The sequence below is a fragment of the Heteronotia binoei genome, chromosome 2 (assembly GCF_032191835.1).
Source record: "Heteronotia binoei isolate CCM8104 ecotype False Entrance Well chromosome 2, APGP_CSIRO_Hbin_v1, whole genome shotgun sequence".
In the NCBI taxonomy this organism is placed as follows: domain Eukaryota; kingdom Metazoa; phylum Chordata; class Lepidosauria; order Squamata; family Gekkonidae; genus Heteronotia; species Heteronotia binoei.
The window spans coordinates 111,688,993-111,705,387 of record NC_083224.1 but is presented as its reverse complement, the minus strand read 5'-3'; the positions used below and the strand labels follow the sequence as shown (position 1 = coordinate 111,705,387).

Here is a 16,395-nt window from a genome sequence, read left to right as displayed (position 1 = left end):
GCATTGATCAGGCTGCACCTGGAGTATTGTGTGCAGTTCTGGAGGCCTTTAAAAAGAATGTGGAGAGAATGGAGCAGGTGCAGAGGAGAGCAAAGAGGATGATGAGGAAAGGCTGAGGGGCTTGGAAATGTTCAGTCTGAAGGAGAGGAGGTTGAGGGGCAACATGATTGCTCTCTTTAAATATCTGAAGGGCTGTCAGAGGAGGCCAGGGAGCTGTTCCTGTTGGCAGCAGAGGATAAGACTCACAATAATGGGCTTAAATTAGGGGCAGAAAGGTACCAGCTGGATATTAAGAAAAACATTTTTACAGTAAGAGTTGTTCAACAGTGGAATTAGGGGGGTGGTGAGCTTCCCCTGGCAGTCTTTACACAGCAGCTGGACAAACATTTGTCAGGGATGCTCTTGGCTGATCCTGCATTGAGTAGGTGGTTGTATTAGATGACCTGTATGGCACCTTCAAATTCTGTGATTCTATGATTCTGTGGAGGGGCAGAAATGCAAATGGCTGGATGGGGGATATCCCACAGCCATCCCACCCCCACCCCCCGTTGCTATATGAAATGTGGAGATGGTGGCAAGACGGACAGCTGGGTGGGGGGAGGAGCGAGTCAGTGACTGAGTGGACCGGTAAACCACCAGAAGAAAAATGGGATTCCCTCCCTCCATGAGTCTCATCATTGCCCATCTGTGGATACTTGAAATCCAGAGACTGGGGCAATGGACAGAAAACATATCCTTCTATAAACTTGAGAAAGGCTTGCAGAAAAATCATGTCCATACACACACACACACAGAGTGTTAGCCCCCTCCAAAATATTACAAACAGTGCTTGTACCTGCTTATAATGAATGAATGTCCTCTGAGAATTCAGGGTTGCTAGCCCCCAGCCCCATTTCTGACCTTCGATCAAAACTACACAACTGCAACAATAATGCTAGCTTTCAAATCTTGGTTTCTGTCAGGAAAAGCCAGCGGAAGAGCCTTTTCCAGGGTTATTTTGGCTTTGCAGTCTACCTGCTCCCTCTGCTCTGAAGGGACAACTCCTAGGGGCAAGGGGAAGCACAACAGCAACCACCAGAAAACTTCCTACCCAGCAATTTGCACAGTTCATCTCTCCACTGGGCCTAGCAGCAGCCTCTTCACTACAACTTTGATGGGTCAGGGAGTAGGATTTAGGGTTGCCAGCCCCCAGGTCCTGTTGGGGGTTCCCCACCCTCAAACAGGGATATCACTGCATGATATCTCCAATGCAATGATGCTACTTCCAGGTGACATCATCATGTCAGGGATGTCACATGATGATGCTTTGGGTTTTCGGCAAACTATGGTTTTGGAGGCAAAAAATCTATAGAGTTTTGGCCAAAAAACAGAGCATCGCTGTGTACAGTTGATCTCACATCATGCAAAATGTCCTGCCCACCCTTGGAACATCCCCCAAATCCCCCTGCTGTAGGGTTGCCAGGTGCCCCTTGACCACCAACAGGGGATGGGGAAATAGGGTTGTCAGATCCAGGTTGGGATTAGGATCTGGGATAGCCAGGTTGAATTCCCCACTCCGCCATGGAAACTATGTGGGTGATCTTGGGCCAGTCACACACTCTCAGCCTAATCTACCTCACAGGGTTCTTGTGAGAATAACATAGAGGAGAGAATGATATAAGCTCTTTTTGTTACCCACTGGAGAGAAACATGGAGTATAAATGAAGTTTTAAAATACTAGAGGCAGATAAATGAAAGGGTGGTTAGTAAATGGGAAGGAATGAAAGGGGAGAGATTACAGGGCTTTTTTGTAGCAGGAACTCCTTTGCATCTTAGGCCACACACCCCTGATGTAGCCAATCCTCCAACAGCTTATAGCACTCTTAGTACAGGGCCTTCTGTAAACTCCAGGAGGATTGGCTACATCAGGGGTGTGTGGCCTAAGATGCAAAGGAGTTCCTACTACAAAAAAACCCCTGGAGAGATATGACTGCTGCCAGGAGGAGACAGGAGAGAAAGAGGAGATAATGTTTGAAAGAGAATAGAGAGGGAAATGAAATGACCCCTGCAAGTCCTTACAGGCTCCCTGCTCTTAATGTACCTAATGCTGAACATGATCCCTACAGTTTGGGCACTAGCCAGAGGCTTGAGAGGCACAAGACAGCTGTAGTAGGGGGAGAAAGGAGGGGGGTGGCAGAAGCAGGAAAGTGGGGGTTGAGGAAGAGGAGAGGAAGTAGAGATCAACAGGAAGATAGGAATTCTTCTCCCTCTGCAAGTTCCTCACAGGTCTCCCACTTATTTTGGTTTTATTTCCATCTACATTTGGTTTCTTCATTCATGAGTGTCTCACACAGACTTCTCAGTGCAGTCAGAACAGAAGTGCCTACACAAAGCCAACATATTTTCTGTTGACTTAATTACATCAACATTTTTTCTGGTGACCTTATTACAGCAAAATACCTATCCTGCCTTGGATCCATAATCAAAATGTGTATTCATTTTAGGGGTGAGAAATCTCATCTGTTTACCTCTCTTTAGCTATTCTGATTGCATGCACAAAAAGATGGTTACACTGTGACCAGTTTTCTTAGCTGGATTAAATTATGCACCCCAGATAATCACACTAAACCAGTGATTCCATTGTTCTAACTTCAGCACCTCCCAAATTTCTAAGTCAATTTCCTTCTGAATTCTATGGAGAGAAGCCATCTCAGTCTCTGCACCTATCCTTTAGGTGCTTAATCTCCTACACGTCATTCTCTACATAATACCTATCTCTGCATGTTCTTTTTTTATCATCTCCATCTTGCTTGCTTCATCTCTTCCAGTGACTTCAGGAAAGTGCTTCCAACCCGCAGTTCTGGTGCAGTTCTAAACTATTCCAAGCACTGAACTGGGTCACTGGAGCTGGTATCATCAAGGGTACAGGTCAAGACATGGGACAGTAGGGTTATGTTATATGGACAAAAAGCACGGTGAATAGAAGATTAACCTAACAGTATATGTACCATAGCAGGAAATGCTGATAACCACAATGGAGTCAGGCAGCAATGTTTCTCCAGGCCAGTTTGCCAGGGATCCTGGAGGGTTGTTGTTTGCCATCTTCTGGGCATGGAGCAGGGCTCACTGGGGGTTTGTGGGGAAAGGCATTTGTGAATTTCCTGCATTGTGCAGGGGGTGAACTACATGACCCTGGAGGTCCCATCCAACTTTATGATTCTGTGATTCTAAGCTTAATGTGCAAAAAGGATAAGATTCTCATTACATGGAGGCAAATAATATCACCAGATATCCCCCTAAGCCACTATTAAAGGGACCAGACATTTTTCTCCAGAACAATTGGTAACCCTATATATAGTCAACTGGTTTTGAAACTGAATTGAGTTACAAAAGCAGTTCCTAATACAGCATAGTGACAAGCCATTCAGTTAAAAACTAGCAAATGCCACTGAGCACTTTTAAAGTAGTTCATTGCAATTTGGAGGCACTTCAGGAAAATTGGCTTTCCACTTGGTGACAAACCTGAGATAAATTCCCTTTATGTTGGGTGTGGAATCAAAGGCATCCTCTGGCACTGTAGTGATTTTGTTGTTCTGAAGGTACAGATATTCTAGAGATTCAGGTAAATCAGATGGAATAGCAGTCAGTTGATTGCCAGCCATGTCTAATATCTGAAAGAAAAGCATGGACAGCAGACAGTTAATGGAAATAACTGATAAGTTGATGCTATGAAATGGGTTAGATTTACTATATAGGATATTAAGGAAATCTTATTTGTGTATATTGTGCAGGGGAGGATATCATTGCCTAAATTAGTGATATGCCAGTGGTGAAATGGTGGGAATGTATATGGAAATGTGGCTATTGAGATGCTCTGTAGCTGAAGCAGGTGCAGCCTCCAGTTTCTCCACAGCTGGCTTTGGCCCATCTTTAATTCCAGCAGCCCCTGCTTTCTCCCTCAGTTCATTTTTTGGGATGATCTTGCTATTGTCTCACCTACACCATTACTTCTGGCCACTGCCTTTCCCTCCTCTTATTCACATGTAATACAATCACCATACATTTGGTATGTTTATACACATATTTTACTCAGTTTTGAATTAGTTTTATGGTAGATTTATAATGCTCTATTTTTCATTGTTAGCCACCATGATAGCCCTGATTGGGCAGAAAGGTTGAATATAGATTCTGCAAAGAAATAAATGGAGCCATAAAAATGGGCTGCAGTTGTGTGACTCAGCAAGTGGTAGTCTGTGCCTCAGTGGTAGTTCATACAGATTGCATCCACAAAGCCCCATGTCCAGTTCCCAGTTCTTTCTAATTCAAGGATATCAAATAGCAGATGCTAGGAAAAGTTTTTCTCTGCTGGAGTTTCTTGAGAAGTACCACAAGTCCAAATACTTAATATTTAACTTTTTCATGTAACTTATATTTCTTTTCCTTGCTCCCTGTAGTTTTGTTGGGGTGGGTATTTCTTTTCTAGATGTGACTGGGCAAATAGTAGCTGCTATAACTTTTATTGATTATAAGAACTTAAGAACATAAGAGAAGCCATGTTGGATCAGGTCAACGGCCCATCCAGTCCAACACTCTGTATCACTCAGTGGCCAATAATTTATATATATATTATACACACACTGTGGCTAATAGCCACTGATGGACCTCTGCTCCATATTTTTATCTAACCCGCTCTTGAAGCTGGCTATGCCTGTAGCCGCCACCACCTCCTGTGGCAGTGAATTCCACATGTTAATCACCCTTTGCAAACTTGGCCACTTCACTGCTCACTCCCAACTGCAAATCATTTATGAACAAGTTAAAGAGCATGGGACCGAGCCCTGCGGCACCCCACTGCTTACTGTCCTCCACTGCGAAGACTGCCCATTTATACTCACTCTCTGCTTCCTATTACTCAGCCAGTTTTTGATCCACAAGAGGACCTGTCCTTTTACTCCATGACTCTCAAGCTTTCTAAGGAGCCTTTGATGAGGAACTTTATCAAAAGCTTTCTGGAAGTCAAGGTAAACAACATTTATCGGGTCTCCTTTGTCCACATGTTTGCTCACCCCCTCAAAGAAATGTAACAGGTTAGTGAGGCAAGATCTTCCCTTACAGAACCCATGCTGAGTCTTCCTCAATACATAGGAATATACATAGAAATATATATAGGAATATTGCTTCCTTTCTTCAGACACTGGTGCAGACAGTGTCCAGTATTGATTGTATACAAGTGTAAGGCTTTTGGGACAAAGTAAAACTCCTTCTTTAAAGGTTGCCAACCTCCAGATAGGCCCTGGGTTGCCAGCCTCCAGGTGGGGCCTGGAGATCTCCCACTTTTACAACTTACTTCCACCTGGCAGAGATCACCTCCCCTGAAGAAAATTGCTGCTTTGAAGGGTGGACTGTATGACATTGCACCGTGCTGAGGCCCCTCCCCTCCCCAACTCCCATTTAGCCCATTTACAACTCAGCATTTACATGGCTTGCTTCCTATGTAAATATTGAGTTGTAAATAAGAGGGAGATAACGTCTGAGGATGGGGAAGGCAATTGCAAACCACCCCGTAAAAAGTCTACTTTTTTATGTTGTGAAAGCAACATCACCCCAGAGTCAGAAACAACTGGTGCTTGCACAGGGGACTACCTTTACCTTTAACGTCTGAGGAAGATCTACTAAGAATAACGTTTGAGGAAGATTAACTGCGAAATGGGCTTACATCTAGATGCTCATCACTTACTACAACTTATTACAGAAGCTGTTCTACAATATCACAAGGATGGGACTTTTTAAAATTTATTGTGGTTAAAACAATTTTATTGGTAACATATGGTAACAAAATTATTTCTTAAATCTTAATAACTTCTTTTATCTTCCCCATATATTATTTTTTACCCACCCCTCCCCCCGTTACTTGACCCCCGCCGGTGTTATTTACTTATAATGCTAATATTTAAAGGTACCCTTAACTATTAAAACAGAAACTTATATTCTTCTTCTAAAACTTAATCATTATAAAAAATTGTCCAATGTCCTTTTACTTTCCACTCATTTTCTACATATCTTCTAAACTTTTTCCATTCCGTCTTAAAAACTTCTAAATCATAGTCTCTTAATGTTCTTGTTAATTTGTCCATTTCACTCCATGTCATAACTTTTATAATCCAATCCCATTTCTCTGGTATTTTTTCTTGCTTCCACAACTGCGCATATAGTGTCCTAGCTGCTGAAAGCAAGTACCAAATTACAGTTCTATCTTCTTTTGGAAATTTTTCCATTTGTAATCCCAACAGAAAAGTCTCTGTACTTTTCTTAAATTCATATCCCAAGATCTTAGAAATTTCTTGCTGAATCATCTGCCAATACTTTTTTGCCCTTTCACAAGTCCACCACATATGGTAGAAAGAACCTTCATGTTTTTTACATTTCCAACATCTATCTGGCATCTTGTTATTCATCTTTGCCAATTTTTTAGGAGTCATATACCATCTGTACATCATTTTAAAATAGTTCTCTTTAATACTATGACACATCAAAAGCTTCATAGAATTTTTCCACAAGTGTTCCCAAGTTTCCATCTGTATTTCTTTATTTACATTAATTGCCCACTTAATCATTTGAGATTTCACTACTTCATCTTCCGTAGACCATTTTAACAGTAGTTTATATATTTTTGAAATTAATTTTTCATTATCTCCAAGCAGAACTTTTTCTATTTCTGTTTGTTCTTTTCTTATCCCTTCAGTTTTAATACCATTATCCACCAAGCTCTTAATTTGTTGCATTTGGAACCAATCATATTTATTATTCAACTCTTCAGCAGTTTTCAATTCTACTTTGCCACTTTGTATTTTTAATAATTGATTATATGACAACCACTTTTCTTCACCTATTTCAGCCGTTATTTTAATTACTTCCGCCAGCACTATCCATAACGGTTTCGTCTCATCCCCATATTTCTTGTACTTCATCCATGTATTTAACACATTATTTCTTATATAATGGTGAGAGAAGAAACCATCCATCTTCTTTTTTCCATAATACAAATACGCATGCCAGCCAAATTTGTTCCCGTGACCTTCCAACACTAAGAGTTTTTTGTTTAACAGCGTTATCCATTCTTTTATCCACACCAAACAAACTGCTTCTTGATATAATTTTAAATTCGGTAGTTGAAATCCACCTCTCTCTTTTGCATCTGTCAAAACTTTCATTTTAATCCTTGGTTTCTTTCCAGCCCACACAAATTCTGAAATTTTCCTTCACCATTTATCAAATTGTTTTCTTTCTTTCACAATGGGAATAGTTTGAAACAAATACATTATTCTTGGTAGAATATTCATTTTAATTGCAGCAATTCTACCCAGCAATGACAAATTAAGTTTGTTCCATTTTAACATATATTCATCCATTTTACGCTATAGCTTCTCATAGTTATTTTTAAATAAATCAATATTCTTCATTGTTATCTCCACACCCAAATATTTTACTTTGGAGATAACTTCACAACCCGTTAGTCTCTGTAATTCTTGTTGCTAATTTAATTGCATATTTTTGCATAGAAATTTTGATTTTTCTTTATTAATACAAAGTCCCGCCAACTCTCCATATTCTTGTATTTTAGCTAACAACAAAGGTGTAACTTGTATGGGGTTTTCATTTATAAACATTATGTCATCTGCAAATGCTCTATATTTATAAGTAAATCTTTTTATTTTTGATCCTTCTATATCTTTGTCTTCTTGAATCTGCATCAGTAATATTTCAAGAGTCATTATAAACAACAGTGGGGAAAGCGGACAACCTTGTCTTGTGCCTTTGCTAATTATCATATCTTCTGTAAGGTCTGCATTTATACATAGCCTTTCACGTTGTTCAGTATATATCGCTTTTATCATTCTAATAAAGCTTTCTCCCAATTCCATCTTCTCCATTACTGCAAATATAAAGTCCCAGTTTAAATTGTCAAACGCTTTCTCTGCATCCGCAAAGAATAATGCTACTTCCTTTTCTGGATGTCTTTCGTAATATTCTACAATATTTACAACAGTTCTGATATTGTCTCTTATTTGCCTTTTGGGAAGAAACCCTGTTTGATCCTCCTTTATAAAATTTATCAAATGTCGTTTAAGTCGTTCTGCCAAGATTCTTGTATATATTTTATAGTCATTATTTAATAACGAAATTGGTCTATAATTTTTAACATTTGTGACATCTCTATCTTCCTTTGGTATCAACGAAATAACAGCTTCCTTCCTTTGTGTTTGGTATTTTCCCTTTTAGTCTTACCATGTTCATCAACTTCTGCAATTTCGGTGTTAACTCATCTTTAAAAGTTTTAAAATATTTAGCTGTATATCCATCTGGCCCAGGTGCCTTTCCAATTTTCATTGCATTAATTGCAGCCTCAATTTCAATTTTTTCAATTGGATCATTCAAAACTTTTTGCATATTTTCTGTTAAGGGTTCTATTTTTAGCTTTTGTAAATACTCATCCATCTTTTCTTTATTTATTTTAACACCTTTAAACAACTTGGCATAATACTTAAAATTCTTTTTTTATTCCCTCTTGGTTAACCACCTCTCTTCCATCTGCCACAATTTTATTAATAATTTTATTTTCTCTTTTTTTCTTCAGTTGCCAAGCCAAATATTTTCCAGGTTTATTTGCACCCTCAAAAGATTTCTGCTGCAATCTTTTCAAATTCCATTCCAATTCTTTATTTAACAAATATCTCATTTTTGTTTGTAGTATTGTAATTTCCCTTATAATTTTCTTTTTCCCTGGTCTTTTTCTCAACTCCCCTTCTTTTTTCTTTATTTCATTCTGAATGTCCAACAACTGTTTTTCTTTTGCTCTCTTACCTTTATTATTTAAAGTAATCAATAGTCCTCTCATTACTGCTTTATAGGCATCCCAGACCATCTGAAAATCCATATCCTCTTTATCATTCACTTGAAAGAAAGCTTTAGTTTCATTTTCTAAAAATGTCACTTTTTTTCTTTATTCTGTAGTAAATCCTTATTCAATCTCCATCTTCTCAACTTCTTGGACAATTTTGTAATCCACATTATTGGGTTATGATCAGCCCCAATTTTGGGTAAAATCTCTATTTTCCTTGTTATAAGACCTAAATCTTTAGTGTCCCACAATATGTCAATTCTGGAGAAAGTTTTATGTCTTGCTGAAAAAAAGGTATAATCCCGCACCTCAGGGTTAAATTTCCTCCATATATCCTCCAAATTTTCTTGTTTAACCAGTTCAAAAGAAGACTTTGGCAATTTTCCTTCTTTGTTGTTATTCCCCCCCCCCCCAGATCTATCCAGAGAGTTCTTAATTGTTCCATTAAAACCTCCCATTATCAAAACTTGGTCATACATCAGTTCATCATATTGTTGTGTAATGTCTTTTTTAAAAGCATCCTTTGCACCATTAGGCGCATACAATCCCAATAACAACGTTTTCTTTGCATTTAATATTATTTCTACTGCTACAAATCTTTCATCTTTGTCTTTAAACACTAATTTTGACTCCAATTCTTGTTTAATATAAAAAATCACTCCCCTTTTCTTCTGTTCAGCCAATGAAAACAATTCTAACCCCAATTGTTTATTCCATAAAAAATTGTAATCCTTTTGCTTAATATGCACTTCTTGTGGACAAACTATATTACAAATTTTTTTTAATCCAATGAAATGTTGCCCTTCTTTTTTGTGGTGAATTTAGTCCATTTACATTCCAAGACAATAATTTGTAATCCATCATGGTGCAAATTCTTTATGTTCTTCATAAAAACTACGCAGTTCCTGTGCATTTGTGATTGTGATTCTTTTCCCCTGAAGTTCAAAACTCAAACCTTCAGGTATTATCCACCTAAACCTCATTTCATTGTCCCGTAATTTTTCTGTCAGTTTTTTATATGTTCTTCTATCATTTATCACTTGCCTTGGCAACTCCTTCATAATTCTTACTCTGCTGCCTCCCACTATCAATGTCTTTTCAAAGTTTTTAGTCATGATTTTTCCCACCAATTCTTTTGTCATATATCTTATAACAACATCTCTTGGTAGATTATTTTTCTTGGCATAAAGTGAGTTCACTCTATACATATAGTCAGACATATTTTTAGTCCCTTCAGGATCTTCCTCTAAAAACTCTGCAATTATTTTTATTATATATTCTTTTAGGTCACCATCTTCATTTTCAGGTACTCCTCTCAGACGTATCTGAGTCTCCATTAATTTGCAGTCATGGATTGTCACTTTTTCTTGCATTTTCAACAAGGTGGAATCATATACTTTCATTCTACCTTCTACCTCCTGCACTTTCTTAGATGCTTCCTCTGTTTCCTTTCTGAGATCTTCCATATCTTTTTTAATCTCTTCAATCATTTCTTTTTTAGATTCATTTATCATCTCTCTCATACCTCTCATCATTCTGGCCTCCATTGCTTCTAATTGGTCCTGCATTTTTTCCAATGAAGTAGCCCTTGTACGGGGTTGCTTGTGTTCTGACGTTTAAAAAACAGCGAAAATTTGGACCTCACCAATTTCAAATTCAACTATCAGATTCAAAAGAATAGGACTTGCCCTTTATAACAAGCCTAATTTCGCCATCCTCAGAGCTCCCAAAACCAAGATATTTATTTTTAAAGTTTTTAAATCTTTCAAAATGGCGGTTGCAACTTTTTGCTGCTCCTTACATTTTCCCCCCTTTTATAAACGTCTAAAGTCCACACAAATAATATGTCCAATAGTACTTATCTTCTTGTCCTCTTCTCAATTAATTCCAACAATCTTTAATGTCCCAAACACTTTAAAAACTTTGTTTTAATTTTGATCTCCCAGCAATGGCTGCTGCTATTTCTCAGTGGTGTTATATTCCTAGAGTAGGTTTTCCATCCGGTACTTCCTGCTTTACTTGCCACAAAATCTCATTCACACTGGTAAGGAGATCTCACGATACTTGACATACTTCCTGTACTGCTTGAATATGCTGCAGGTCTGTGACGATGGTGCTCTTTTTTCAAAACCACAAGTGGACCAAACAATAAATTCCTTTCCACTTTTTAGCACTGTCCTTTATATTTACAAAGTCCAAATTTCACCTTTTCTTCCTTTCTTCTTCCAAACTTTCTAAATTTTCATTTCCCACCTTTTAAATTTACTCCATTAAACAGTAAATAGTCTCGGAGTGAAAGATAGTAATCTGTACCTTCTCTTCCAATTATCCAAGTTCCCACCGGTCTTGTGTAGCTTTAGATGTTTAGCAATGTCCAAGAAGGTTAGGATTCTGTCGAGCTTATGTCAAATAAATGACTCTGAAAACTTCTGCCGATGATAAAAATGCAACTCTTCCCAGAGACCCCTCAAAGCCTCAAAGGAGACCCCCCCAGGACTCCCTTTTAGCCAAGGTAAATCTCCTCTAAGTTTCCTGTGCATATCTTGGACTAATCTCTGACTGAGAAAAGTAGGCAGTAGGCATTTATTTGCCTTCCATTACCCCGAACAGAAGTTCCAGCCTGCTCCTGTTATGAGAAGCAGCTCAGCTCAACATTTTCCTCCCTCAGAAGTCGGGACTTTTTAAAATTTGTGATACAGGATCAAATTATTATTAGTGATGTTTTCCTGTATATGTAACTTTTCCTGTATATTTAACTTTTTCTGTATATGTAATATGTAAGAACCATATGTATTTTATTAACTAGAAACCTACTTTATTAACTATAAACATAGAAGCCATAAATCACAGTGATTGTTCATAATTCCATGGCAACCATGAGACTGACCCAACACATGAAAAAGAGCATATGCTGGGTCTGATTTTCTACACCAAGAGCATTTTGGTTGCTCTACTAAAGGGCTGGAATTTAAATCATTATCTTGGTGAGATTATGATCTGTTCAAGCATGACTGGTTATGGTGCTTTCTTTCTGTATGGGTGGTAGACCAGTTAAGATTGTCTACCCATGAGGATTAATGAGCCTGCTTGGTTTCCAGGACACTGGTGGATTTTTGAGAGTTTTAACAGTAATTTTTCTGTAACCTGAATTCAGACATGGAATGTCAGGTTTATGAAGACAGGGTTGTTCCCTGGTAATCTCTCCCTTTTTCAGACTGGGCTTCAGGTGAGGGGAAGCCAAAGACGTTGGGAAATAATTTGAGTTTCACTGACAAATGACGTGTGCTGTCTTTTGTGGTCCCCGATTTGGACTATGCATGATGAAGGGGTTTTAGCCTTTGCACCAGGGCTGGATCGGGGGGGGGGGGCAGAAGGGGGTGCTTGCCCCAGGCGCCGACGAGGGAGTATGCCAAATTGGGTATGGAGTCCATTGTATTCTATGGGACCATAAAATAGAATGGCCCATAAGGGGGCACCATTTTTTGATTTTGCCCCCCCTCAAAAATATGTAGATCCAGTCCTGCTTTACACATACTAAACTGAAATTATCCAGAAGGATGCTATTTAGCTTGTTGTGAAAACTCATGTTGGGTTCCACCAACAGGCCAACTAGTACACCCCTGGGACCACTGCAATTTAGAAAAAAATGGCACAAGGGAAGCTGATGGCCCTACTTCATGAGTGCCATAGTCATAACTGAGCAGAAGCTGCTAGTCACATGTGACTGTTACCCAGAGCACTGGGTGGGGAGTTTTGATCAGACCCTGGACCCAACCAGTATACACAATGTGTGAACAGACACTTACAGCACACCACAGGGCTTGTTTGAAAACCTATAAGGCAGCAGTGAAGATGGCAGAAAAGAGCTTTTTGTTTTTCCACTGCCAGTGCATAAGTATTAATTCAGACTTCTGCTAATTAATTCAAATGACTATAATGTCATGGACATGGGTCATGAGATAAGATTAATATTGATGCCTGGATGAATCCTCTCAAAGTGAATCAGCTGGCAGTCTACTTTCTAGGCTGCTAAAAACCAGAAACATCCATATCTCCACAACTAAAGCAACAGTGTTTTGCACCAACTAGCCAACTTAGATATCTCAACTAGCCTAGTAGGAGCAGGATCAAATGAAACCATTTCATCGCTGAAAACAGTCCCACAGAATATCCAGATTAGAAAAATCACATACATGTATATTCCCCCATGTACATGACTGATGTTGTAAAGCTGCATTGGGACATTCAAACTTTCAGGGAAATGAGTAAGTAATCATGATACTTAGAACATATGTAGAACTGTTACTCTAAGGCTGTGGTCACACGGCAGGCTTATCATAGTCTGGGCATGCCTTTTATTTCATCCAGGTTTCTTTGTTGCAGGGAGTTTTGATCAGACATCCCGCCCCTTATGGTTTCCACCGAGTGCTGAACCCCTGGCCAACCATTCAGATTATTGCTGGGTGGCAACCACTGCTTGGGTGGCCATACTTTTTAAAACCATTGTTTCTTTGTACATGCGCATATGCACACAACCAAAGCACTGCTCCTACTTGGTTGCTCTTTAGTCCCTCCGCCAACCTCAGTGTACTCATTGCATTTTACACAGTTGTGTTTCCCTGCCAAGAATCACTCCACTTCCCACATGAGCATTCCTGCTTGTACTGGAATCTGGCTGATAATGGAAATTCTTTGGGTGGTTCTTCTGCTTGGTGTAGTGATTAAGTGCGCAGACTCTTATCTGGGAGAACCAGGTTTGATTCCCCACTCTTCCACTTGTAGCTGCTGGAATGGCCTTGGGTCGGCCATAGCTCTCATTGAACTGTCCTTGAAAAGACAGCTTCTGGGAGAGCTCTCTCAGCCCCACTCCCCTCACAGGGTGTTTGTTGTGGGGGAGGAAGGTAAAGGAGATTGTAGGCTGCTCTGAGACTCTGAGATTCAGAGTGAAGGGTGGGGTATAAATCCAATTTCTTCTTCTTCTTGCATCAACACAGGAGACACTAGCTCTTTCCTGAACCGGGAGGTTGGTTCTGTGACATCACTACCTGGATCATTGTAGAGAAAGGATCTTAAACTATGTGACCATATGATCGCTTGCCAGGCCCATGCTTATCAGTCTGGTGCAGATGGGTGCCTCACACTATTAGTGGATCTACCCTCACTCTTCACAATGGTGGAACATGTTTGTTCTGAGAATCTGGGATGACACGGAGTGGCTGCTGAACTTCCAGATGATTTGTGCAATCTTCTCTGGGCTTGTATAGTCACTGCAAGAAAGGCTCAAGCAGCAAGGGACAAATAGGTGGGCACCCATCCCAATTGAGAAGTGGGTCATAATCACTGTCTGGTGGCTCACCAACATGAACTGTTGCAGGTCGGCAATTAGTTTGGGATAGCATGTTCAACTATCGCTGTGATAGTAGTTGTTGTACGTCAGCCTGTGATCGGTGACATTGAGGATTCCTCAGATGAGAAGTCAGCTGTAGCTGGTCCTGAGCCAGCAGATGAGAAACAGGAGATCAAGTTACTGACTAATCATAACTTACAGCCCATAGCTGCAGCCAAGCCAACACCCTGCAGCTCTGAATCAGTAAACAAACCTTCATAGGCAACTCCCGCCTCACCTGGCTCCCCCACACCCATGCAATGCCAGTACTGTCAGTGGCATGCAGAGTTGCAGGTAAGGAGAAAGAACACACATCTCCTGGTCTGTCATCAACTGTCAACTGATGAGATAGGTTAGTAGTTTCTGTATGACTGCCAAGTAATTGGCTGTGAGTATGGCTCATTGAGACTTAGCTATAAAATCAACCAAGAGAAGCAGCATTTTGCGGATGTAACACTTTTGTGAGTCACTGACCTGCTGTTATTGGATCTTTGGAACCTGGAACCCTGGACTGAACTTGAACTTGTTGCCTGAACCCCTTGACCCTAGACTGAACTTTGTTAACCTAATCTGGAACTCCTGTCTTTGGACTGGACTTTGGTTGCACTCTCTCTCTCTCTCTCTCTCTCTCTCTCTAGCCTCTGCCTTTGGACTGCACTGCTGAATATCAGCACTTACTTCCTGAAAGGACTGGGCCAGGACAATGGTGGATGTTTGCTTGGCAATGAAATTGGAGCAGCTTAGCACGACCGTCTTTCTTGGACCACCAGAAAGAGTGAACCTCCCGTCTAATGACCAATCTCTAAACAGTCACCATATGCACTCTCTTTCCCTAGTAGGAAGACACCAACTTCATGTGATGGCACTTTGTAGCTTTACAAATCCATCTCAATGGTCATGATTACTTAAAGGGATGGTGGCCCTCAACACATTTTCATTTAGTGGGATTCTCTAACTTAGTGGTCCCCAACCTTTTTGGCACCAGGGACTAGCCCCAGGGCCGACTGGCCCACCACGGCTCCAGGGCTGGCAGGGTGGAGGCACCGAATTCCCCCCAGTGTTGCGAAGCCTTGCTGCCCTGCTTCCCCGCCCCCCTGCAGCACCTCCTCCTCCCTGTTTTTACAATGTTAATCCTGGGGAAGGTGCTGTGAAGCACCTTCTGGCCTCTGTAAAAGCTGACCTCCCCCCTCACTGAAGCGGGGAGGTGGGGAGACTGCACAGAGCCACGGGGAGTGGCTCTGTGCAGGCTGTGGCCCAGTACCAGTCTACAGCCTGCGGGTTGAGGACCCCTGCTCTAACTGATCCCACCTTTACCTTTTATGCTAGCAGGTGATTAATGGCTTTGCTTCCTTGGGATTCTCATACTGTGTTGGAACTCCAGACAATTACCACATATCTATTAGGGTCCTGGTCCACCAGGGTACTAAGTATATAAACAGAAAGGGTTTCTTCTCCATACTTCTGCAGGGAACTATGGATCATTATGGCAGGTTTATCAACATTTGTGTGGGACACAGTGGCAAAAGTCACAATGCATTTGTGTTCTGGAGCTCCAATATTTGCAGAGCCATGGATGAGGGGGTCTTTGTGCCAGGAAACCCCACCATAACAGTGCAGGGTGTCCAGATCCCACCACTAATTGTTGTGGATGCAGCCTATCGACTTAGAAAATTGCTGATCACCCCCTATCCTGGAGCCCTGGTTCTTGAGACCCTCTCCATCTCCCACCCAGGCCATTGCAGAATGGCTTACAGAGGCAGGCTTCCCCTGAACAGGCTTGCAATGAAAAGCAGTTCAAAAGAAAGAAGGCTGCCTTCTTTGAAGCCCTGGAAGACTAGGAGGACTTCCCCTCCTCTCCAGCACAGACCAGCATGTTTTGAGCACCTTAGAAGGCTCTGGAAACAGGGGAGGAGACCAGGCTGACAGCAAGAGCAGCACCCCTCTGAGTGTGGAAAAAAACTGAGGGAGGTGGGTTGCTGGTACACCCCAATTTCTTTGGTCACTTCAGGCATGTGTTTTTGATTATTTCCCCCCAGAAATTGTTTGGAGATACAGATTGATAGGTTCAACTAACTAATGACAACCACACCTCTGTAATGTGTGTTCAGTACTGGCAGATGAACGTCAGCCT

The 16,395-nt window shown here is 40.7% G+C and overlaps 1 protein-coding gene across 4 annotated transcripts in view; it reads right to left on the bottom strand.

Annotated features, from left to right (window-relative positions):
- The window catches only part of PODN (podocan), an 83,107-nt gene that overhangs the window by 9,890 nt on the left and 56,822 nt on the right, over positions 1-16,395 (bottom strand). For all 4 annotated transcript variants that reach the window (XM_060231835.1, XM_060231833.1, XM_060231837.1 and 1 more), the window contains exon 9: positions 3,502-3,650. In XM_060231835.1, the coding sequence (XP_060087818.1) occupies positions 3,502-3,650 (149 nt within the window). The remainder of the gene's footprint in view (positions 1-3,501; positions 3,651-16,395) is intronic.